The sequence below is a fragment of the Rhinoderma darwinii genome, chromosome 5 (assembly GCF_050947455.1).
Source record: "Rhinoderma darwinii isolate aRhiDar2 chromosome 5, aRhiDar2.hap1, whole genome shotgun sequence".
NCBI lineage: Eukaryota > Metazoa > Chordata > Amphibia > Anura > Rhinodermatidae > Rhinoderma > Rhinoderma darwinii.
Window position 1 is genome coordinate 89,851,289 of NC_134691.1, and position 25,563 is coordinate 89,876,851.

Below are 25,563 nucleotides of genomic sequence, written 5' to 3' on the forward strand. Positions count from 1 at the left end.
GCACAATTATCTAATCAGATCAGCATTTAATTTCTCCAAGAGCATTTGTCAGTTTTTTTGCCTATAACTCTCTAAAAATCTAAGTGAAATATGTTGTTACTTTGTTCTAATGAGCATATACTTGTTTTCAAATAGGTTATAGATCATTTTCCTTCTGAATGCCGCGATCAGCTTTGATTAAGGAATTCAAGAGGTTAAGGGCGGAGATAAGAGGTTTCTCTGATCTCCGCCATTGGAGCGGAGTATTAGGGTATGTGCACACACACTAATTACATCCGTAATTGACGGACGTATTTCGGCCGCAAGTCCCGGACCGAACACAGTGCAGGGAGCCGGGCTCCTAGCATCATACTTATGTACGATGCTAGGAGTCCCTGCCTCGCTGCAGGACAACTGTCCCGTACTGTAATCATGTAGGCAGGGACTCCTAGCATCGTACATAAGTATGATGCTAGGAGCCCGGCTCCCTGCACTGTGTTCGGTCCACTACTTGCGGCCGAAATACGTCCGTCAATTACGGACGTAATTAGTGTGTGTGCACATACCCTCAGGGCAAAGCCACACGTGGCGGAATTGCTCTTAAGTTCCGCTGCGGACACTCCGCAGCGTTAATCCGCAGCGGAGCCGTTTCTCCATTGACTTCCACTTCTATTTAGTAGGGTTAATTTAGACGAAGCGGAAAATTCCGCTGCGGAGCATAGGCTGCGGTGCAGAATTTGGTGTCCGCAGCATGCACTGGATGTTGCGGAGTTGTGGCGGACTGGTTGCGGACTCATGGCGGAATTTCTAGGTCTACAGCCAGACTGAGGAAGTCAATGGGGCTCCCGTAATTACGGGAGCGTTGCTAGGCGACGTCAGTAAATAGTCACTGTCCAGGGTGCTGAAAGAGTTAAGCGATCGGCAGTAACTGTTTCTGCACCCTGGACAGTGACTACCGATCCCAATATACAGCAACCTGTAAAAAAAATAGAAGTTCATACTTACCGAGAACTCCCTGCTTCTGTCTCCAGTCCGGCTTCCCAGGATGACGTTTCAGTCTAAGTGACGGCTGCAGCCAATCACAGGCTGCAGCGGTCACATGGACTGCCGCGTCATCCAGGGAGGTCGGGCTGGATGCCGAAAGAGGGACGCGTCACCAAGACAACGGCCGGTAAGTATGAAATTCGTTTACTTTCACTAGGGAAAATGCTGTCCCTTCTCTCTATCCTGCACTGATAGAGAGAAGGGAAGCACTTTTCCCGCAGTCCGCAGCAGCTAGTCCGCATCAATTTACTGCACATTTTGGGCAGATCCGCCGCAGAATCTGCAACGCAGATTCTGTGCGGCATTGATGCGGACAGTTGCGGAGGAAATCCGCCACGTGTGGGCATGCCCTTACAGTCATTGTCCCGCTCCTGATCAGCATTATGTCTATGCTCGTCATGATGCGGCAATGCCCAGCCGCTCATAATGAACATAGACGTCATGTGTCGGCAACAATATTGGTACATCATGCATCCTTTTTTGTGATTTTTACCTCCTCAAATTCTAGTGGCCTTTTTTATTTTTTGGGGGGAATATTTTATATCGTCCTTGGGAAAACTGGTAAACATAATATTCTCTTTTGTAGCCGGTAAAAAAATACCCACTTTCATCATAAGCTTTGTGATCTGAAAATGGCCACTTTCACATGCCAATATTATGGTCAATATCTTACATTAGTATTTGTAAGCCAAAATCAGGAGTTAAACCTACAGAGATAAAACGTATAATGAAAACATTTGTACGGTATTTTTTTTATTTTTTGGACCAACTCCTAACTTTGGCTTACAAATACTGAACCAAAATACTTCTGTGTGAAGTGGATTACAGCTGTGAGTTTCCTTACCATTCCCCATATCTCAACATATCTATATAGCTGTGCGACACCAGATGACCAGCTTTTAAAAAAAAAAACATTATTTGCGATACTCTGTCACAAGATGTCTATGCTATATGTATGGCCACCCAGTGGTTGTGATGTGCATTCCAGCCTGTCAAGGCTTTTGCTAGCATTTCGTGATATTGGATTACATTTTTTTCATGAAAAATCAGAGTCCTTAACCAAATTCAAGCAAAGGTAAAGGTGAATACATCTGTATCTGTTTTTTGTAATTATTATTATTATTATTATCTGTCTTCCATTATACTATCTTAATAAGCTTCTCAATAGCAGACAGACATCATTTTTTAGCTGTATGAAGGGAAGCAGCATGTTCAACATGACAGTTCTGCATTAAGAAGGTCACTCAAATTTTTAATAGGCAGAATCTTGAAGTAGTATCTACATTCATAAGATAGTGCTTAAAATATACGCACTGTACCTTTATGCTGAGTCCAAATCCCCCTACAGTTTGTCTTCGTATTGCTACAGTTCTTTCCTGAAATCAAAAGTAAGAGGTCAGATACTGATTTTGGATGAAAGAAAAGTTCCAATTCACCCCATCATGTGATAGATAAGCTTCAAATATGTGCATGTCAGTCACCAAACTACTTCAATCCTTTTTTTATTTATATTTGCTTTGTGTGCAGGGAAATTGTTTAAGCAAGAATGAGCTTTCCCCAAACTAGCCCAAAAATTGATGATGCAAAAAATTTTTTTTAGGCCCAATTCACACTTACGCTGCTTTTGACACGGAAACTGCATCAGAATCAGCAGCAAAAAAGGGCCGAAACCACCTCCCATCGGGAGGCAGAGACTTTTTGTTCTGCGGCAGTTTTTCGCCGCTCGCGGTAAAAAAAAGTGGCATGCTCCTCCTTGCCGCGGTTACGCTTCTGACTTCCCATTGAATTCAATGGGAGGCAGAGAAAGCGGTTTTCGTTGCGTTTTTTGCCCGCAACGCTCAATGGCTGTGGGTGAAAAACGCTGCATAAATTGTGGCACAAGATTGCAGGCAGGCAAAAATCTGAAGTTCCTGAAATTCCTGAAGGAATTTTGAGGCAGATTTTTCTTCCTGCAAAAAAAACCTAGACCTTAGACCGTTTTTACGTGTAACAAGATTGATTCAACAGTGAATTGAGAGTGATTGAACAGTGAATTTAATTATACATTTTTGTAAAATAAAACAAATGTCAAAGTGTCATAGTGATCAACATTTATTACAAATAAACTGTGTTTACACATGCCGGTTTTGCGGCATTTTTTTTGTAAAAAAATGACATGGAAAAAGAGGAAGTTAAACCATGTTGTGTAGAAATCCTTAATAGGCTCCCCCATAGAGGTGGTTAAGACCTTACTGTACCTCTAAATGCCTTTGATTTCATATGAAGGCATAGATACAGAGTTTCTTTTCTGTTGTATTCTGTATGAATACAACAGAAAATAAATTGTGCCATGCACCATCACATGTCGTATTAAGGAGGTATTCATCCCTAAAAGCAATGCTACTCTGGGAGAAAAGGGAGAAAATCTCCCACAAATGGCACCTGATGGGGCATTGTAAGGCGGCGCACATAGTTCCTGCAACTCAGTTGTTCACAGCTGCAGGGGACTCCATGTGCCACCCTATAGACTTCTGCACACGGCTCTGCCATGTACATGAGACCTAAGTAAATACAATACGTTGAACACATATCATTGAATACATTCATCCCATCAGCATGAGATACCTAAAATTAGATCAGAGGATTGGTTTTAGAGGTCAATCAAATGTAGAGCAGATGTGGGCAGTCAAGGTCCTGCAAGTGATAGTACAATAAAAACACTTTATTGTACTGTAGGTATTTATGAAGGTCTAGCAGCGGATGAGTCACAAACAACAGCATGAAGACAATTTCCACATCACTGAATATGCATGAGAATTGTTAAGTCAATATTTAATAAATGGAAAGACGATGGCACAGCAGTTCATCTGCCATGGACAACTCATCCTTAAAGCCATTGCCTTTTCGTGCACTGATAAATCCGACGTTGAACCGCATCAAGCCAGGGTAATAGGGGCTTCTCTTAGGGCTTACATTTCAGGTAACCGATTCCTCGAGGGGTGGTCCTTTTTGAGGCGGTTACCGTGTGTGTTGTTAGGCAGTTTAGGGATTCAAGTATAAATCAGCGTTTTATAGGGATTATTGATGTTCCTTTTCCCACTGCAACACCAGTACGGTTTCACCAATTTGCAGGATCTAGTAAGACTGTTCCATCTCTTGCTGGGCAAATAAGGTTGTAACAATTGCTGTTATTGTCTATTTTTAAGTGGGTGATCTCCTTTTTTATCTGGATATACTTGCGAACACTTTTGTGGTCACTTGCTTTGGTTTATTATATGCATTACAAATTAAAAGTTATGTTTTAACAAGTCTTTACCCTATTTGATAAAATGTTTGATACCCGGTGAAACCCGGTGAAACAAGGGAGGCCAACATGAGAGTGATTATGACGCCTAAGGAGTTGCAAGCTTCAATGACAGAAAAGGGAGACGCTGTGCATATCGCCACTATTATCTAGAAATGTCACCAGTTGCGGTTTTCTGAGAGTGTTAAAGACAAAGCTACTGCTGATAAATAATCATTTGACATCTCAGCTACAGTTTGCTAAGTTACATATGGCAGGCTTTGAAATATTAAAATCCCATCTAACTCAGCACGTGAACAAAACACACACTAACCCCACCATACAGAATGGCCAAGGTAAAATCATGCTGTGTCAAAGCTTATATGCAACAAGCCCTCGAAGGCTAGTAATGATAGATGGTAAAATAAATGCAGGAAAACGTTGGAGGGAAAACCTGCTGCTGTCTGCAAGAGCAGTGATTAAGGGAAAAAAAATAAAGATCAATGCTTATTTTTCCAGAAATATGGAAGACAATCATACAGCCAAAGCTATAGAGCTATAAAACCTAAAATTGGAATTCCACTTTAGGTCTAAATAATATATTAAAGCCATCACCCCAGGGGTCATACGTTCCTACTATTTATTGTCCTCAATTGTGGCAGCCTGGCTATTCTTCATCCATGCTCTATTAGGGCAGAATCTGCAACTAAGCTACATGGTAATCTAAGTTATAAATTAATCTTAGGTCTCCTGTCTCATCAGTGGCTCATGATATTGCTCTATTCCTTCCTCATGCTTTTACATTGCAGCTCTGTGTGCTTAGAATGATTGTTGTGGTGCACAAGCCAGGACAAGCTAAACAGTAAAGGGGGTTTAAAACAGGACGATTATCGTGCAGACGAGTGTTCATAGAATGCTCGTTGCCGATAATTGCCATGTGTAAAAAGGACAGCGATCAGCAGATGCACGAGCAAACGCTCGATCATCTGCTGATGGTATCGTTTTAAAAAAGTAAAATATTATCATTGTCGGCAGAACATCTCCCTGTCTATTCACAATCCCTAAACTTCGGTAACGTTTCTGTGGTACTTACAGCAGAGCAAGCGTAATCTCGCGAGATCTCGCTGTAAATTATAGGTTACAGCGAGATTACGCTTGCTCTGCTGTAAGTAGAAAACAAACGTTACCGAAGTGTCGGGATTGTGAACAGACATCCTGTCCTGGCTGGAAGGAACGTCTAGTCACTGTCTAAACACTTCAGTAACGTTAATATGTTAGTATAAGACAGCACATAATGAACAACGCAGTGTCACTATGCGTGGAGTAAATGAATGGAGAGAAGTGCATGACGCTGATTGGTCACTGAAGTGCAACGGCCACTTGGTCTAAAGAAGAAAACACGCCCACTTGGGCATTAAGAAAGTAATTAGCATAAAGCTAAAATCGCTCCTAACGTGGTGAAAATAGATTGTTTTTCTAAATAAAAACCACTGCTATCACCTACACTACAGCGCCAATTTCATTATGTAGGAGATAGGGCACCTATAATGTGGTGACAGAGCCTCTTTAAGAGGAAAATACAGGACTAATATCAAAAAAAGTTCCTCATTGGTTTCCGGGTGGTAATACTACGTACAACAGCCCCGAGCTGTGTCATCTGCAGCTGTCGGTCATCACAGAGAAGGGATGAGGACATACCACCTAAACAGATTTTATAATGAAATTTTGCAAAGTCTAGGGAGAGATAAAACACATATCCTCCCAACCAAGTAACTTACAGAGCTACTGTACACCTTGTTTGAAGCAGACATATAACTGCTCTATACGGTCTAATATTTGTTTTATAAGCATATGCCCTGATCTTCTCTTTAACTTTAGAAACCAATATTATATCATTTAGAACTTGGTCAAAGGTACATACTGAGTATAAAAGGTTTACTATGCTTCGAAAGTTGTACCTTTCCCTGTTGGTTATCACTTTAAGGGGTCTCTTTTGTTGCCAACATCTGCTAAACAAAGCAGGTCGAGGTCTGGAATATTGTATGTCTTCCTTGAAAAAGAGAAGCACTATGATCGAATTCTTTGTGTAACTCCACTTTTTCCAGCGCTCTAGGGACACTATGGTCCTGACAATACAATAGATGTATGTAAAAAAAAAAAAAAAAATGGAGAATTTAAGTTAGTTAAATAGTCCCTGTCAAATTTGAAAAAAGAATCACAGACAAGAGCTGCCTATCCAAGGCACTCACAAAATATAAAACATAACATTTATTATTACTCCATTTATAATGACTTCTCAAGCCACATAATTACCAAAAATATATATATATTTTATTATACACAGGCAATTGCTCAAATTAAAACTTTGAGATATGTCAAGTGCCAAAAGAGCAACTTCTCAAAATGTTTCAGGTGTGGTGATCTCATTAAAAAGTTTTAACTAGAAGAAAATGGATGAATAATACTACTTGAAGATGTAGTTTCTGCTTTTCAAAGACCAAGGGAATGATATCCACCCCTAGTAGTTTCTAAGTCCTCCCTGGTGCCTTCTTCCTATTGTGGTAGTCAGAGATACTGCCCTAAAAAGGGCAACGCTAGAGCTAACTTCACCCTCTGTTTCCCTAGTAGATTTTAAATTGTCCCTATATGTTTCATCTCGCTATTAGGGACTCATCAGGGGACATTGCATTCATAATATAGGTGAAGCTCCCATTCATCCGTAGTTGCAGGATATGTAGTGGAGCTGTCGCTACTCGCGTCTGGCGCTGTTAAAAATTATTATTAAAAGAATCTGGAACACGAGGTGAAGTCACAGTGAGATTAAAGAAAACACATTTAATAACACAACTGTTCAAATGGTGGTATGTGAATGTCGCTCTGATTCACTCTCGTCTTGACTACTGTAACTCATTACTTATCGGTCTTCTCCACACTAAACTCGCTCCTCTTCAATCTATCGTTAATGCTGCAGCCGGACTCATCTTTCTGACCAACCTCTACACCAATGCCTCTACCCTGTGCCAGTCACTGCACTGGTTAATGATTTCCTTTAGGATAAAATTACCGGCTCATGCAGCTTTATATGTACTACCCTTTGTTTATAAAAGATGTCTGGACCATTGTACTTATAAAGCACTTTGTGTGACCCCTATTTCCTCATAGATTGTAAGCTCTTGCGAGCAGGGTCCTCGCTCCTCGTATTTGAATTGTTAATTAGTTTTGTCACTATGTAATGGCTGATATTTTCTGTGGATGTTCCCTCTGAATTGTAAAGTGCTGAGGAATATGTTGGCGCTATATAAAGATTATTATTTTTTATTATTATTACTATTATATTTATTATTTTTATTATTAATAATATTATTATTATTATTATTATTATACCTTACATTAACTAACTAACTAACTAACTAACTAACTAACTAACTAACTAACTATGTTTTTTGCATCAACATATCAGCCTTCTATATAAAGGCCTCTAAACCTTTTTCTGATGGGGCCCCACTGGCCAAAAGATTGTGATGCCTGATTCTCCCCTGTGGTCAAAATCCATGGTAATATTAAAAAATATATTGCTTTCACATTTTTGAACCCCAATGTAACATTAAAATAAAGCCTACCCAACCGTGTCTCACCCAAACTGGGTGGTGATTTAAGAATGAGGCAGGTCCCATTGTTTGAGAAGCACTGCTCAAATGAATATCAACAAAACAGAAGCGTACAAAAATAGTTATCAATTTAAAATTAGACATGACTCGGAAACTATCACATCAAAAGGCATTTTAGCAATTTTAGAGTGAAAAACACAATTGAGGTATCCATGAAAATCAAAGCAAAAATTTGAAGAAAATAGCTTTTCAAAATATTCATTGGTCCCATGCTTAGCTTGTTGCACAAAATCTTCCATTCTCTGGTGAACCCATAGAATAGTTGATACAAACTAGTGACCAAATTGGATTAAACTCCTTCCTAGTGACCTATTGGGATCTAGACAACTCATCAGGTGTTCAAGGGGGTAAACGTATGCTCTTTGATGGTTCAGTGCATGTTCTATATATTCCATAAATTTTTATGCAAAGGCAATCTACTGGTCCCTAATTCTTGTTTCCCATTTATTTCGTTCCTAATGCCAATAACGCCTGGTGAAATAATGGACCAGTTCCTTATGTTCAGTAATCTCCCGATCTTCCCATTCTCACTTTTAAACACATGGAGTCATCTTCTCCAAACCTTTTTTGTGACTGTTAGGCCATATTCAGACGTGGCGGAATTGCTGTTGAATTCCGCTGCGGAAAGTCCGCAGTGGAATTCTGCAGCAGACGTTTTTTACATTTGTTTCTATACATTTTTAGGAAACTTTGTTCAGACATTGCGGAAAATAACTGTGCGTAAATCAGGCTGCGATGCAGAATTTTCCCTCCGCTGCATGCACATTATGTTGCGGACAGTAAGGTGGATTTTCAGTGCGGATTTCAGCCTTTACAATGCAAAAACTGAAATCTGCAGCAAGTCTGCTGTGATATCTGCAACGTCTGGATTACCTGTCAAATATGCAAATGTTGGTGCAGATTCATTGCGTAATTGCCCCGAATCAGCACCAACATTTGCAGCAGAAAAATTAACATATATAGGTACAATTCTTCAGTCTTGTGATTTTGGAGCTGATGTTTCTGTGGGCATTAGAGGTTATTAATCACATTCTAAATTAAAAGTAAGTTCAAAATTCCAAAAAAGGTCAATGTAACAGTTTGTAATGCAAAAAAGACACAAGTCCATCTAGTTCAGCCTATGATCCTGCAATGTTAATCCAGGGGAAATATGGCAATCAGAATAAATCCCTGGATCAAGAAACATCTTGAGAATTCTAGTAACCATAAGGGCATATTCAGACGTGGCGGAATTCTACTGCGGACAGGCCGTAGTGGAAATCCACAGCAGCTTTTTTTTAATTTGGTTTCTAAAGCTTTTTAGGTAAATTAGTACAGTGAAGGAAATAAGTATTTGATCCCTTGCTTATTTTGTAAGTTTGCCCACTGTCAAAGACATGAACAGTCTACAATTTTTAGGCTAGGTTAATTTTACCAGTGAGAGATAGATTATATAAAAAAAAGAAAAAGAAAATCACATAGTCAAAATTATATATATTTATTTGCATTGTGCACAGAGAAATAAGTATTTGATCCCCTACCAACCATTAAGAGTTCAGCCTCCTCCAGACCAGTTACACGCTCCAAATCAACTTGGTGCCTGCATTAAAGATAGCTGTCTTAAATGGTCACCTGTATAAAAGACTCCTGTCCACAGACTCAATTAATCAGTCTGACTCTAACCTCTACAACATGGGCAAGACCAAAGAGCTTTCTAAGGATGTCAGGGACAAGATCATAGATCTGCACAAGGCTGGAATGGGCTACAAAACCATAAGTAAGACGCTGGTTGAGAAGGAGACAACTGTTGGTGCATTAGAAAGAAAATGGAAGACATACAAAATGACTGTCAATCGACATCGATCTAAGGCTCCATGCAAAATCTCACCTCGTGGGGTATCCTTGATCCTGAGGAAGGTGGAAGCTCAGCCGAAAACTACACGGGGGGAACTTGTTAATGATCTCAAGGCAGATGGGACCACAGTCACCAAGAAAACCATTGGTAACACATTACGCCGTAATGGATTAAAATCCTGCAGTGCCCGCAAGGTCCCCCTGCTCAAGAAGGCACATGTACAGGCCCGTCTGAAGTTTGCACATGAACATCTGCATGATTCTGAGTGATTGGGAGAAGGTGCTGTGGTCAGATGAGACTAAAATTGAGCTCTTTGGCATTAACTCTACTCGCCGTGTTTGGAAGAAGAGAAATGCTGCCTATGACCCAAAGAACACCGTCCCCACTGTCAAGCATGGAGGTGGAAACATTATGTTTTGGGGGTGTTTCTCTGCTAAGGGCACAGGACTACTTCACCGCATCAATGGGAGAATGGATGGAGCCATGTACCGTCAAATCCTGAGTGACAACCTCCTTCCCTCCACCAGGACATTAAAAATGGCTCGTGGCTGGGTCTTCCAGCACGACAATGACCCGAAACATACAGCCAAGGCAACAAAGGTGTAGCTAAAAAAGAAGTACATTAAGGTCCTTGAGTGGCCTAGCCAGTCTCCAGACCTTAATCCCATCGAAAACTTATGGAGGGAGCTGAAGATCCGAGTTGCCAAGCGACAGCCTCGAAATCTTAATGATTTACAGATGATCTGCAAAGAGGAGTGGGACAAAATTCCATCTAACATGTGTGCAAACCTCATCATCAACTACAAGAAAACGTCTGACTGCTGTGCTTGCCAACAAGGGTTTTGCCACCAAGTATTAAGTCTTGTTTTCCAAAGGGATCAAATACTTATTTCTCTGTGCACAATGCAAATAAATATATAAAATTTTGACAATGTGATTTTCAGTTTTTTTGAAAATATATAATCTATCTCTCACTGGTAAAATTAACCTAGCCTAAAAATTCTAGACTGTTCATGTCTTTGACAGTGGGCAAACTTACAAGATCAGCAAGGGATCAAATACTTATTTCCTTCACTGTATATACGTTGCGGAAAATAACAGTGCGGAATTAAGGCTAAGGTGCAGTATTTACACTCCGCAGCATGCACAGTGTTTGGCACTGCATGCAGGGCAGCCCGCTCTCTTACAGTATGGGCGCTATAAATAGGCTGCTATTCTGCGATATATGCTGTGCCTCACTATCCAAACACTATGCCTCCATGTTTTACACTCTACACTGACTTTTTTTGTTTCACTCACAGCCCTGATTTCTACACACTACACTTAGTCATGTCCCCTATACCTCACATGTGCACTATACACAGTACTTTATTATTTATTTATTATTATTATTACACATTTACTTCCATGCCCAACACACCACTCCCCTCAAGGTTAGTGGGAGTGGCTATCATTATTTAAACCCACCTGGGCACTTCCCATCAGCAGCATTCTCTGACCTGGTTGCGTCCTGTTTGGAACGGGTATTTTACCCACCACCTAATCTGTGAGTATGGCCTTTTCTGTGGTTTTAAAAGCATGCACAGTCTGTTGCGGAGAAGCAGGGGATTTTCACTGCAGATTTCAGCCTTTGCTATGCAAAGGCTGAAATCTGTGGCAAGTCCACTATGATATCTGCCACATCCGAATTAACTGTCAAATAAGCAAATTTTGCTGCACATTCGTTGCGTAATTGCTGCGACTTTGTGGCAAAACCTGCAGTGGAAAATTTCTGCCACATCTGAACATGACCTTGACATAAAGTTATTACACTAGTGAATTTACCATGACAACTTCCACTGGCAGAGAGTACCATAGTCTTACTGCTTTTACAGTAAAGAATCCCCTTCTATGTTGGTGTAGAAACCTTCTTTCCTCTAGATAGAGTGGATGCCCCCTTGTTATAAGTACAGTTCTGGGTATAAATAGATCATGAGACAGATCTTTGTATTGACCATTGAAATACACTGAATTGCCACTTTATTAAAGAAATCTGCTTTTTCACCATTGGAACTTCCCTGTATGGAAATTAGAGACCTGACCCCGGAGTGCAGCATAAAATCAAGAGAGCACATTTTCCATGGATTCGTTTTAGAGTCAATCCCTGTTAGAATGAGAAAATCAAGTAATTTGAGTGACTTCGAATGAGGCATGGTCATCAGTGCAAGACTAGCCAGAAATAGTATTTCAAAAACTGCTAACTTTGTGGGGTTTTCTTGTGTAACGGTGTTGCGAGTATACCAAGAATGGTGTATTAGAGAAAAAACATCTAGCGAAATGGTATCCTATGGACCTAAACAACTAGTCGACAAAAGGAGTCAGAGGAGAATGCCAAGAATTGCTCTAAAGATTAGGAGGTGCAGTCAAACAAATTGCCACCGAATGCAACACTGATGCCCCAACTAACGTGTCTGAATGCACAACTCATTCCTTACTACAGATGGGCTATAACAGCAGGTAACCAGTTTGCCTGCTACTGCTGTCTAAGGAAAATTGGGTCACTGAGCAACAGAAAAACATCGCCTGCTGAGATGAATCCAGATTTCTGTGGCACCATGCTGATGGGAGGGTCAGAGTTTATGTCTTTCTTCTGTAGTGGCGCCCAAAACTCTCTTTTTGGGTACTGTAGTCCTCCCATTCAATTTACTAGCTTGGTTGCCTGCCTATGAACCCCACTCAAAATATGGTGAAATAAACCAATTATTATTTTTTTTTAACAAATAGTTTTCTTTATAAAAGTAGTGAAATATAAAAACATCTATATTAATTTCCTCTCACCATAATTGTATTGAGCTGCAGAATAAAGTTAAGTTGTCGTTATTACCGCACGTTAAAAGCCGTAAAAACGAAACCCAAAAAACAATGGAGGAATTACAGGTTCTTTTTTCAATTTCAGCCCACAAAGAATTTCCCAGTACATTATATGTTACTTTAAATGGTGCCAATAGAAACTACAACACATCCTTCACACACCACTCCATTGACGGAAAAATACAAAGATTATGGCTCTTGGAAGGCAGGGAGTGAAAAACGAAAATTAAAAAGCAAAAAATGTCTCAGTACTGAAAAGGTTAATATAAAAAAGCACCCCTTACTTACCTCTCTCTCCTCCCAGACGTTCCTGCGCTGTGGGCTACCGTCACCTCTGTTCTCTGTGTGTACACAGAGCTGCTGCAGCGGTGACATGACGCCGACAGTACATCACCACTGCAGCCTATTACTGGTCTGACCTAAACACAGCTGAGGCCCTACATAGGCTGCAGCCAATGCCACCACTGTAGCCGCTCTGTATACAGTCTGAGAAGAGAGGTGATGGGAGCCGCCAGCGCAGGAACGTCTGGGAGGAGAGAGGTAAGCATAAGTTCTTTTTTATTTGAAGTTCTCTAGAGCTTCAACAGTTTTTACTGTTTTTAACGTTAGGTGTACAGTGTCTAAAAAGGCAACAACATGGTAAATGTGCACTATGGAGGCACTGAATTATGTGCCCATTTGCCATTTATTAACACTTCAGTGTCGTTCAGTGCCACCTTTGTGCCCATTTGCCTCTTATTGCCCCTTTAGTGTCCTTCTTTTCAGTGCCCCCTTGATGCCTATTTGCTATTTACTGTCTCTTTTCTCTTTGTGACAGAAGAACAATAAAGGGGCAATAAGTGGCATATGGGCATTGAAGGGGCAATGAACAGAAGGACACAAAAGGGGCAATAAGTGGCAAATGGGCATCAAAGGGGCAATGAACAGAAGGACACAAAAGGGGCAATAATTGGCAAATGGGCACCAAGGTGGCACTGAATCCTCTGCCCATTTGCCATTATTGCCCTTTTTGTGTCCTTCGGTTTCACAAACAGTCAGAACGGTCATCCCCAGACGAAGGCATCTGGATGTACCATTGTATTCCCCCGCATCATACTATTGCAGTTGCAACATCCAATGCAGGGAAAACATCCCTTTCTTTGAGATTTGGTTTTAGTTAAAGAACCAATATCCGCACGTACAAGGCGATCCCTCAAATCGCCTTGTACGGAATACAATGGGAATACAATGGTACATCCGAGGACAGGGAAAATCTATGGGATCAAACAATCTTACACATGTCTTTCCAAATTTGTTATATATGTCATACAATGTCTGTGTGGACTTTTGTATGTGGGAGAAACCACGCAGGAGAGCAAAACACGCATTAACAAGCATAAGTATACAATTAGGAGCAAAAAGGTTGATTTCCCAATCCCTGAACATTTTATCAAATTTGGACACAATATTTCACAATTGTTTTTTAGAATCATTGATGGGGTTACCCCTATGAGGAGAGGAGGAGATAGGGAGAAGATACGTAAAAAATTAGAACTCAAATGGATCTATGAATTGGATACCCCTGAGCCTAAGGGGCTAAATAGGGAGTTCAGGACTACGGGTATTTGTTAGGAGTGTGTCCGTGAACATGATCCTAGACATATCGTTATCAGCAGTGGGGTTGTGATAGAGTGCTTGGCTATCAGCCATGTGACTATTTACATCTTTGCAGATTTTTTAATGTTATTTTGCTTTTTCTGTTTTTTAGGTTTTTCTATGATATTTACACCATATGGGGATCTGTTTTTAGAATTGTCTTTCAACATTTCTGGTGAAGAACGCTATTGAAGAATCCTGATCAGTCTTTGGGATTAGTGCTTGAGTCTATATTCTCTGCCTATCTTATCATAAAACCTTAATCTGATACCTATTATCATATATTATTGTGTACAAATTTGGTATTGCTTTTCCTAAATATTGCAGAATTGCATTTAATATATCGTACGTTCCATGTCTGATTGAACTATGTAGATAAGACACGCAGAGTATTCCCCTATTTTGGGATCTATACGTACATTATTAGCGCCCTTTTGCTATAAGGATTGATAGTTCTCTTCTAATTGGGCTACGATTACGTAGCCCACTCTTGAGCGCAAGCGCATGCGCGGTCTGGAGTCAGACCGCGTTGCGTATCTATGGTAACAGCTGATGCCGGATATTGAAGGAAATGAAACTTCCTGTTATGCGCCATGAGGACTTTGGACACGCACGAGACAGGATTAGTCCCAATAGACTGTCTTTCAGGTACTACATTAGCGATCTAGAACTATATTTACACTGTATTGGATACTGATGATGTGGGGATACTTTAAACTTTGTGAAAACATATTTATGAGGGAATTTTATTGCTGTTGATGTTGTACACATACAGGAAGTGATGTCACATCACATGTGTTATATAAAGCGTGCACTATTGTATTATCACTATGCTTGACAAAGACCCAATAGGGGTTGAAACGTTGCAGTTTTTTGCTTGGTGAATAAACGTTCACTTTTTTGGATATCGGAGTGCTGCAGTCTTTCTTTATACTACTGTGTAATGGATTTGTCTAATTACTTCGATGTAACACACTGTATCACTACTTCCTGAAGTTAATCTCTTTCAGCCCTCCTTGGGTACAATTAGTTATATATTTTCACAAATAGTGCACAGTGGCTGCTGATACATACTGCTGGAGCCGCCCTGGAGAATTTGTGGTTAATTGCAGGCCAGGAACGCATTGGAAGATAGTCTCCTCCCTGTCTTGCATCCTGAATGATGCCATCACGCGGCTCACACCTGATTATCATTCAGGATGCAAGACAAGGAGGCAGCGATGCGGGGCAGCCAGTATTGAGGTCAGTGAGTGGCACCTGACCTGCTTGTGCCCCGAGCAGTAGCCGCAGCGCGGGGCAGGATCACCGCTTGCGCCCCCCTTACAGTATGACAGCTGATGCCCTGTGCAACCGCACTGGTCGCACATAGCTAAGGCCGGCCATGGCTGTACACAATATGCCATGTATGCTCTCACTAGTGATTTATAAAGTGTTAAAACTATATTCTTGTCATGCACATCTATGTCCCTTTTGATACACCACATGATCTTATTTGCCATGGTAGCAGTTGCCTGACACTGGTTGCTACAGTTACAATTACTGTTAACTGAAATTCCTAAGTCCTTTTCTATATCAGTGTTACCCAGTGTTATTACCATTTAGCATGTAATTTTGACATGTATTTTCTTTTCCCAAATGCATAACCTTACATTTATCAGTGTTAAACCTCATTTGCCACCTCTCTGCCCAAGCCTCCAACTTCTCATATCCGTTTGTAACATAATACTATCCCCCTTTGTGTTAATTACTTTACATAGTTTAGAATCATCTGCAAAAATGTTTATTGACTTTGCCCTCTACAATGACCCTCTATAAGGTAATGTCTTCCACTGAGCCAGTTATTTACCCACTTACACACGTTTTCCCCCAGTCCCTGCATTCCTATTTTATGTGGCGCATTTCCCACCCCAGTCCAGTCTAATACCTCCTCATAAAAACTGATCAAATTAGTTTGACAGGACCGATCCCTCATAAAGTCATACTTATATGGAGTTTTAATTAAACATTTTTATTGAGATACTCCAGGATAACATCTCTTAGAAACCTTCAACTATTTTACTATAGACTATATACAGAAATTCAGCGATAAGTAAAGATGAAAAGTTGTTACTGTGATTTTTTTAAGTTGTGGTCTTATTAACCCCTTCCCGACATTTGACGTAGCCATACGCCAAAGTCAGGTAGGGGAAGTATGGAACGGGCTCACGGAGTGAACCTGCTGCATGCGATGCAAGTGTTTGCTGTTTGTTACAGCCGACACTTTAGAGTAACAATGTGAGTAGCTTACTGTACGAATTTGGGCAAAGAGCTTAAAGGGACTCTGTCACCAGATTATAAGTGTCCTATCTCCTACATAATCTGATCAGCGCTGTAATGTAGATAACAGCAGTGTTTTTTATTTTGAAAAACAATAATTTTTTACCAAGTTATGAACGGTTTTAGATTTATGCTAATTAGTTTCTTAATAGAAAAGTGGGCGTGTTTTTACTTTTTACCAACTGGGCGTTATAAAGAGAAGTGTATGACGCTGACCAATCAGTGACCAATCAGCGTGATACACTTCTCATTGTTCCAGCCCAGCTTCTTCCACTGCACAGTGTGATTGTGCAGTGAAAGAAGCTGGGCTGGAACAATGAGGAGTGTATGACGCTGATTGGTTACTGATTGGTTAGCGTCATACACTTTTTTCACAATGCCCAGTTGGTAAAAAGTAAAAACACGCCCAGTTGTCTATTAAGAAAAAAATTTGCATAAATCTAAAATTGTTTATAACTTGGTCAAAAATTATAGTTTTTCAAAATAAAAACCACTGTTGTTACCTACATTACAGCGCTAATCAGATTATGTAGGATATAGGACACTTATAATCTGGTGACAGAGCCTCTTTAACAGCCATTGCTGTGTACATACATGAAGGAGAGAAAGGCCCCATAACAAAAATCTTTTTTCCTACCTCAAAACAAGAGGGTATGCTTGACACCATACCACTTCAGCCAGTGTCCATCTCCTTTACTTGCCAGTTCCACTGCTCCCCCTAGTGGCAGCTGCAGGCTGCCAGAATTTTATCATTTAACTTTATAGCTGTGTGAAGGGAAGAGGCGATTTGGAGCTCTGTAAATGAAAAGCAGAGCTTTGACCTCTTTAACTAAATATTATGAAATTAATGAGCACGTCATTTTGGAAGTATTTAAATAAATAGAATTATAGATACACTTTTAGAGAGGGAATATGTAGAATATGTAAGTAGAAGATTGTATGACAATTTTCTTATGTCATGAACTGGGTAGTATTATATATAATAATTAAGAAATCAATACCAAATCCCTATGCTGGAATCAGATACAAATTTAAATTGTCAGGTTGTTGATCAGTGTTAAAAGCATCAGAGATGAAGGATTATAATGGAAAAGTGACCTTTGCATTTAGCAGCAAACCATCTAAAATGCTTTGAGAGGTGGAAGGTGTCAAGCTGATGGAAATAAGAAATCAAAAAGGGTTGAAAGCAAATGGAAAGTTCAGAGGGATGTCACATCTAAATGCCACTTAGTGTAGCTCAGAAACAGTCCATACACACGTCAAATATTGCAATTGTGACTGGAAGCTTACAATAGCTCTAAAGTACATGGCAGGCAAGGCATTCATTTAAAATGTAGTTAACAAAAAAAGTAATAGGACCTAGTAAAAGGATAACTCCACCTAAAGCAGTTTTATTGTTTTGTTTTCATAATAGAAGATCATTTTCGAGGACAAACCATAATATTTGGGAAAAGTATTACACTTATAAGGTAAAAATCGTCATTAATCAACTCTGTAGGGATAAAATCTTGTAAAAAATAAGCAATTGTAAATTCAGTAATTTATTAATGGAACTCGACAGTAGATGTTAAGAGCGTAAGTTCAGCCAAATAGAATCCGGGAGGGTTAAAATTGTATTTAAAATTTTTAGGCTAGGTTAATTTTACCAGTGAGAGATAAATTATATAAAAAAAAAAACTGAAAATCACATTGTCAAAATTATATATATATTTATTTGCATTGTGCACAGAGAAATAAGTATTTGATCCCTTTGGCAAACAAGACTTAATACTTGGTGACAAAACCCTTGTTGGCAAGCACAGCAGTCAGACGTTTTCTGTAGTTAATGATGAGGTTTACACACGTTATATGGAATTTTGGCCCACTCCTCTTTGCAGATCGTCTGTAAATCATTAAGATTTCGAGGCTGTCGCTTGGCAACTCGGATCTTCAGCTCCCTCCATAAGTTTTCAATGGGTTTAAGGTCTGGAGACTGGCTAGGCCACTCCATGACCTTAATGTGCTTCTTTTTGAGACACTCCTTTGTTGCCTTGGCTGTATGTTTCGGGTCATTGTCGTGCTGGAAGACCCAGCCACGAGCCATTTTTAATGTCCTGGTGGAGGGAAGGAGATTGTCACTCAGGATTTGACGGTACATGGCTCCGTCCATTCACCCATTGATGCGGTGAAGTAGTCCTGTGCCCTTAGCAGAGAAACACCCCCAAAACATAATGTTTCCACCTCCATGCTTGACAGTGGGGACGGTTTTCTTTGGGTCATAGGCAGCATTTCTCTTCCTCCAAACACGGCGAGTTGAGTTAATGCCAAAGAGCTCAATTTTAGTCTCATCTGACCACAGCATCTCACAATCACTCTCAGAATCATCCAGATGTTCATTTGCAAACATCAGACGGGCCTGTACATGTGCCTTCTTGAGCAGGGGGACCTTGCGGGCACTGCAGGATTTTAATCCATTACGGCGTAATGTGTTACCAATGGTTTTCTTGGTGACTGTGGTCCCAGCTGCCTTGAGATCATTAACAAGTTCCCCCTGTGTAGTTTTCGGCTGATCTCTCACCTTCCTCAGGATCAAGGATACCCCACGAGGTGAGATTTTGCATGGAGCCCCAGATCGATGTCGATTGACAGTCATTTTGTATGTCTTCCATTTTCTTACTATTGCACCAACAGTTGTCTCCTTCTCACCCAGCGTCTTACTTATGGTTTTGTAGCCCATTCCAGCCTTGTGCAGGTCTATGATCTTGTCCCTGACATCCTTAGAAAGCTCTTTGGTCTTGCCCATGTTGTAGAGGTTAGAGTCAGACTGATTAATTGAGTCTGTGGACAGGAGTCTTTTATACAGGTGACCATGTAAGACAGCTGTCTTTAATGCAGGCACCAAGTTGATTTGGAGTGTGTAACTGGTCTGGAGGAGGCTGAACTCTTAATGGTTGGTAGGGGATCAAATACTTATTTCTCTGTGCACAATGCAAATAAATATATATAATTTTGACTATGTGATTTTCTTTTTTTTTTTTTTATATATAATCTATCTCTCACTGGTAAAATTAACCTAGGCTAAAAATTCTAGACTGTTCATGTCTTTGACAGTGGGCAAACTTACAAAATCAGCAAGGGATCAAATACTTATTTCCTTCACTGTATGTCATAAATGTCAGATAGATGCGGGTCCCACCTCTGGGACCCGCAACTGTCTCTAAAACGGCACCCCCTAAACCCCGTTCTAGCTTTTTCTGCTTTCGCTGCTCCCCTGGCCACTTCATGACTTTATGGTTTGGAGTAACACAAACAGCTTAACTCGCTGAGATACGCTGTTTCCTTAAGTCCCATAGAACTGAATGGTAATTTGGGAACAGCGTAGCTTGCATGCTAAGCTGCTTCCGTAACTGTCATTCACAGTTTCTGTAACTCCGGACCATGACCTGACCATAAAGTCAAGAAGAGGCTGGGACACAGCGTTAGCACCAATAGCTAGAAAGGACTTTAGGGGATCCCGTTCTATAGATAGGTGAGGGTCCTAGAGGTGGGACACGCATCTATCTGACATTTATGACATATCCTGTGGATATGTCATAAATGTCCTTAATTGGAAAACCCCTTTAATATGGAACCCAATGTCGGAGCACCAAGCCTTTTGTCAAATAATTAACACTTTAGGGGATACTTTAGATTTTATATATATATATATATATATATATATATATATAAAACTGTACATGAATGTATACGCTAGACTTCCCTTCACTGGAACTAAGGGGCCTAGGCCAATTCCTGAAAAGGAGTCCCATAGCATTATCCCTCCTCCACCAAAGTTTTCAGTTGGCACAATGCAGGTAACGTTCTCCAAACCCAGACTCGTCCATCAGACTGGCAGATAGGGAAGCGTGATTCATCACTCCACAGAACATGTTTCCACTGCTCCATAGTACAGTGTTGGCGTGATTTACATCACTCCATCCGACACTTGGCATTGTGCTTGGTGATGTAAGGCTTGCATGCAGGTGCCAGGCTTTGGAAACCAATGGTATAATGCTTGTGGCGCACAGAATCTTTGCTGATGTTAATGTTAAAGGAGACTGTTGCCAAATTTTATGCACTATGTGCCTCAGCACTCGACGACCCCACTCTGTAACTTTACGTGGTCTGCGTGGCTAAGTTGCTGTGGTTGTTAAAAGCTTTAACTTTGCAATAATACTACTCAAAGTTGATCGTGGAATATCTAGGAGGGAAGAAATTTAATGAACTGACTTGCGGCAACGGTGGCGTCCTATTACAGTACCATGCTGGAATTTAGTAAGTTCTTTAGAATGACCCATTCTTTCACAAATGTTTATAAAATCAGACTGCATGGCTAGGTACTGGATTCTATACACCTGTGACAAAATCCAGCACCTAGCCATGCAGTCTGCTTTTATAAACATTTGTGAAAGAATGGGTCAGTCTAAAGAATGGGTCAATCTAAACACTGAATTTCAGAGTGGTACTGAATGAAATCAATGATTAAGAGGTGTTTCCCAATATTTTTGTCCATGCAGACTGAGCTGTAAAATAAAAATATTATGACACTCCAAAATAGCCTTTGGGCAAAGCCCCACGTGGCGGAATTGCTCTGGAATTCCGCTGCGGACACTCCGCAGCGTTAATCCGCAGCGGACGCGTTTCTCCATTGCCTTCCACTTCTTTTTAGTAGGCTTCGTTTAGGCGAGGCGGAAAATTCCGCTGCGGAGCATAGGCTGCGGTGCGGAATTTGGTGTCCGCAGCATACAATGGATTTTGCGGACCTGTGGCGGACTGGTTGCGGACTCATTGCGGAAGTTCTCCATTGACTTCAATGGAGATTCTAAATTCCGCAATGAAGTCCGCAGATGTCATGTACATGTTATGTGTGCTGCGGATGCGTATTGGTTTTTTAACATGACATTTCTTCAGTCTGGCTGGACCTATGTATTTCTAGGTCTACAGCCAGACTGAGGAAGTTAATGGGGCTCCCGTAATTACGGGTGACTACGTGTGTGAACCCATAATTACGGGTGACTACGTGTGTGCACCCGTAATTATGGGAGCGTTGCTAGGCGACGTCAGTAAATAGTCAATGTCCATGGTGCTGCAAGAGTTAAGCGATCGGCAGTAACTGTTTCAGCACCCTGGACAGTGACTACCAATCACAATATACATCAACCTGTAAAAAAAATAGAAGTTCATACTTACCGAGAACTCCCTGCTTCTTTCTCCAGTCCGGCTTCCCAGGATGACGTTTCAGTCTAAGTGACGGCTGCAGCCAATCACAGGCTGCAGCGGTCACATGGACTGCCGCATCATCCAGGGAGGTCGGGCTGGATGCCGAAAGAGGGACGCGTCACCAAGACAACGGCCGGTAAGTATAAATTTCTTTTACTTTTACTAGGGAAAGTGCTGTCCCTTCTCTCTATCCTGCACTGATAGAGAGAAGGGAAGTACTTTCACCTCAATACGCAACGGCCAGTCTGCATCAATTTACTGCACATTTTGCAACGCAGATTCTGTGCGGCATTGATGCGGACAGTTGCGGAAGAAATATGCCACGTGGGGCCATGCCCTTTAAATGGCTGCTGTAGAGTCACTTGTTTATCCTAAAGAAGGGACTAAAACATAGGGATCAGAATGCAGTATCAATTGCCCAAAGCAAAAATAATGCATTAAAGGACAGGTGTCGCGAAAAAAAAAATTTCATATCAATTTGCTTTTAGTGTGTTATTAAAATACATTTTATTTATTTGTGTTTTTGTGTTTTACTTTTTTCTTTTTTCTAACTTTTACTTCACTATGGGGGCTGCCACTTTTTTTTCATCTCTGTATGTGTCGATTAACGACACATACAGAAATGGAATACAGCACATACATCCCCACAGAGAATGCGAACGGGAGCCGTTCCATTCACTATGGTGTACGCCGTCTGTGTGGGAACGGCGCATGCGCCGCTCCCACACAGTCCAAAAGGAAGGTCTTTTCATGTGGACCGGAAGCCGCGGCCGGACAGTAAGATGACTACTTCCGGTCGCGGCTTCCGGACATGTGTTCAGAAGCAAGGACTAAGAGTGGAAGGAGCGGAGGGAGCGGACGGAGCAGAGGGAGCGGCGGCAGTGGCGGCGGCAGGAGCAGGTAAGTTATGTTTCTGTATGTTTGTGTTTTACTGTGTGATTACCACTGTATGTAAGCCTACTACACTGTGCATTCGCTCAAAAAATGGCGGCACACAGTGTTGGAGGTTTGAACATTCAACCCCCTCCATTCTCCTGGAACTAGCCAGGATAAAGGAGGGGGTATTCTGTGAGCACACTAGAGCGAGTGTGTCTTCTCCAATTTTGCAGCATAAAGCAATGAGGATGCTTTACCACATGCCAATGCTGCAATTTTGGGAATTGCTCCCTCTAGTGACCGGCACATGGAAATGTTATAAATTAGAATCTAATTTATAATATTTCCTGCCTTGTGAAAAAATGTAAAAAATTAGAACAATATCTAATCATGAACACTACCGTTCAAAAGTTTGGGGTCACCCAGACAATTTTGTGTTTTCCATGAAAATTCACACTTATATTTATCAAATGAGTTGCAAAATGACTAGAAAATATAGTCAAGACATTGACAAGGTTAGAAATAATGATTTCTCTTTGAAATAATAATTTTCTCCTTCAAACTTTGCTTTCGTCAAAGAATGCTCCATTTGCAGCAATTACAGCATTGCAGACCTTTGGCATGCTAGCTGTTAATTTGCTGAGGTAATCGGGAGAAATATCACCCCATGCTTCCAGAAGCCCCTCCCACAAGTTGCATTGGCTTGATGGGCACTTCTTGCGTACCATACGGTCAAGCTGCTCCCACAACAGCTCTATGGGTTTGAGATCTAGTGACTGCGCTGGCCAATCCATTACAGATAAAATACCAGCTGCCTGCTTCTTCCCTAAATAGTTCTTGCATAATTTGGAGGTGTGCTTTGGGTCATTGTCCTGTTGTAGGATGAAATTGGCTCCAATCAAGCGCTGTCCACAGGGTATGGCATGGCGTTGCAAAATGGAGTGATAGCCTTCCTTATTCAAAATCCCTTTTACCTTGTACAAATCTCCCACTTTACCAGCACCAAAGCAACCCCAGACCATCACATTACCTCCACCATGCTTGACAGATAACGTCAGGCACTCTTCCAGCATCTTTTCAGTTGTTCTGCGTCTCACAAATGTTCATCTGTGTGATCCAAACACCTCAAACTTCGATTCGTCTGTCCATAACACTTTTTTCCAATCTTCCTCTGTCCAATGTCTGTGTGCTTTTGCCCATATTAATCTTTTCCTTTTATTAGCCAGTCTCAGATATGGCTTTTTCTTTGCCACTCTGCCTTGAAGGACAGCATCCCGGAGTCGCCTCTTCACTGTAGACGTTGACACTGGCGGTTTGCGGGTACTATTTAATGAAGCTGCCAGTTGAGGACCTGTGAGGCCTCTATTTCTCAAACTAGAGACTCTAATGTACTTGTCTTGTTGCTCAGTTGTGCAGCGGGGCCTCCCACTTCTCTTTCTACTCTGGTTAGAGCCTGTGTGTGCTGTCCACTGAAGGGAGTAGTACACACCGTTGTAGGAAATCTTCAGTTTCTTGGCAATTTCTCGCATGGAATAGCCTTCATTTCTAAGAACAAGAATAGACTGTCGAGTTTCACATGAAAGCTCTCTTTTTCTAGCCATTTTGAGAGTTTAATCGAACCCAGAAATGTAATGCTCCAGATTCTCAACTAGCTCAAAGGAAGGTCAGTTTTATAGCTCCTCTAAACAGCAAAACTGTTTACAGCGGTGCTAACAGAATTGCACAAGTGTTTTCAAGTGTTTTCTAATCATCCATTAGCCTTCTAACACAGTTAGCAAACACAATGTACCATTAGAACACTGGAGTGATGGTTGCTGGAAATGGGCCTCTATACACCTATGTAGATATTGCATTAAAAACCAGACGTTTGCAGCTAGAATAGTCATTTAGCACATTATCAATGTATAGAGTGTATTTCTGATTAATTTAATGTTATCTTCATTGAAAAAAACTGTGCTTTTCTTTCAAAAATAAGGAAATTTCTAAGTGACCCTAAACTTTTGAACGGTAGTTTATATACTAACTGTTTAACTAAAAAAATAATAATAATTTTTCTAGCGACACATTCCCTTTAACAGGTGGAAGTGGAGGAGAAATGTCACAGCTAAATGCCACGTAGTATAGCTTAGAAACAGTGCATATAAGGCTAGGGTACACTAAGATTTTGACCACAACACAGGTCGCCAAAGAACGCGGTGTTATCACAATGTCACGCTGGTGACTTTACAGTAATGAAATCCAAACTTGATAGATTTCTTTTGACTGTAGTGTTGCAGTCGCAGCAACCTGCGGATTGCAACTCCAACACATTCACTTTTATTACTGCGATGCAGCCAGCGCGACACTTCGATAACACATCGATCTTTGGGCATGCAAACTGTGTCTCAGCCAAAGTTGCTATGTAGCCCTAGATATTGCAATGTGACGCACATGCAGAGAGTTATTTCGGGGCACTTATGACAACTACTGCTGAGGACCTAAACAGGCAGCCGTGGTGGAGAATCTCCAGAAAGGCAAAGACCAGGTAGGACTAAATTTGGGGGTAGGGAGAGGTCAGTGCCTTCTCTCCAGGCAAATGTGCCATTTCAGTTTTTTTTTAGCATAGATTCAATTACAATCAATGGGTGGTCTATGAAAGGTATCAAAGTGTTGGGTCCTCTAGAGTGAAAGACATGCCTTGTAGCCGCTGCTATGACTAAGAGATGAGAGTCCGAAACATAATCCTAATAGGTTATGTGTTATCCAAACCAGACACTTCCTTTAATCCAGAAATTACAACAAAAAAATAGCATTAATTTAAAATGCACTGGAGTGAGTTTAAAGGGAACCTGTCACCAGCATTTCACCTATTGAACTTTACT

The 25,563-nt window shown here is 40.9% G+C and overlaps 1 protein-coding gene across 3 annotated transcripts in view; it reads right to left on the minus strand.

Moving 5' to 3' along the window:
* SNTG1 (syntrophin gamma 1) overlaps positions 1-25,563 on the minus strand; it is a 505,846-nt gene that overhangs the window by 159,694 nt on the left and 320,589 nt on the right. For all 3 annotated transcript variants that reach the window (XM_075826260.1, XM_075826258.1, XM_075826259.1), the window contains one exon: positions 2,343-2,399. In XM_075826260.1, the coding sequence (XP_075682375.1) occupies positions 2,343-2,399 (57 nt within the window). The remainder of the gene's footprint in view (positions 1-2,342; positions 2,400-25,563) is intronic.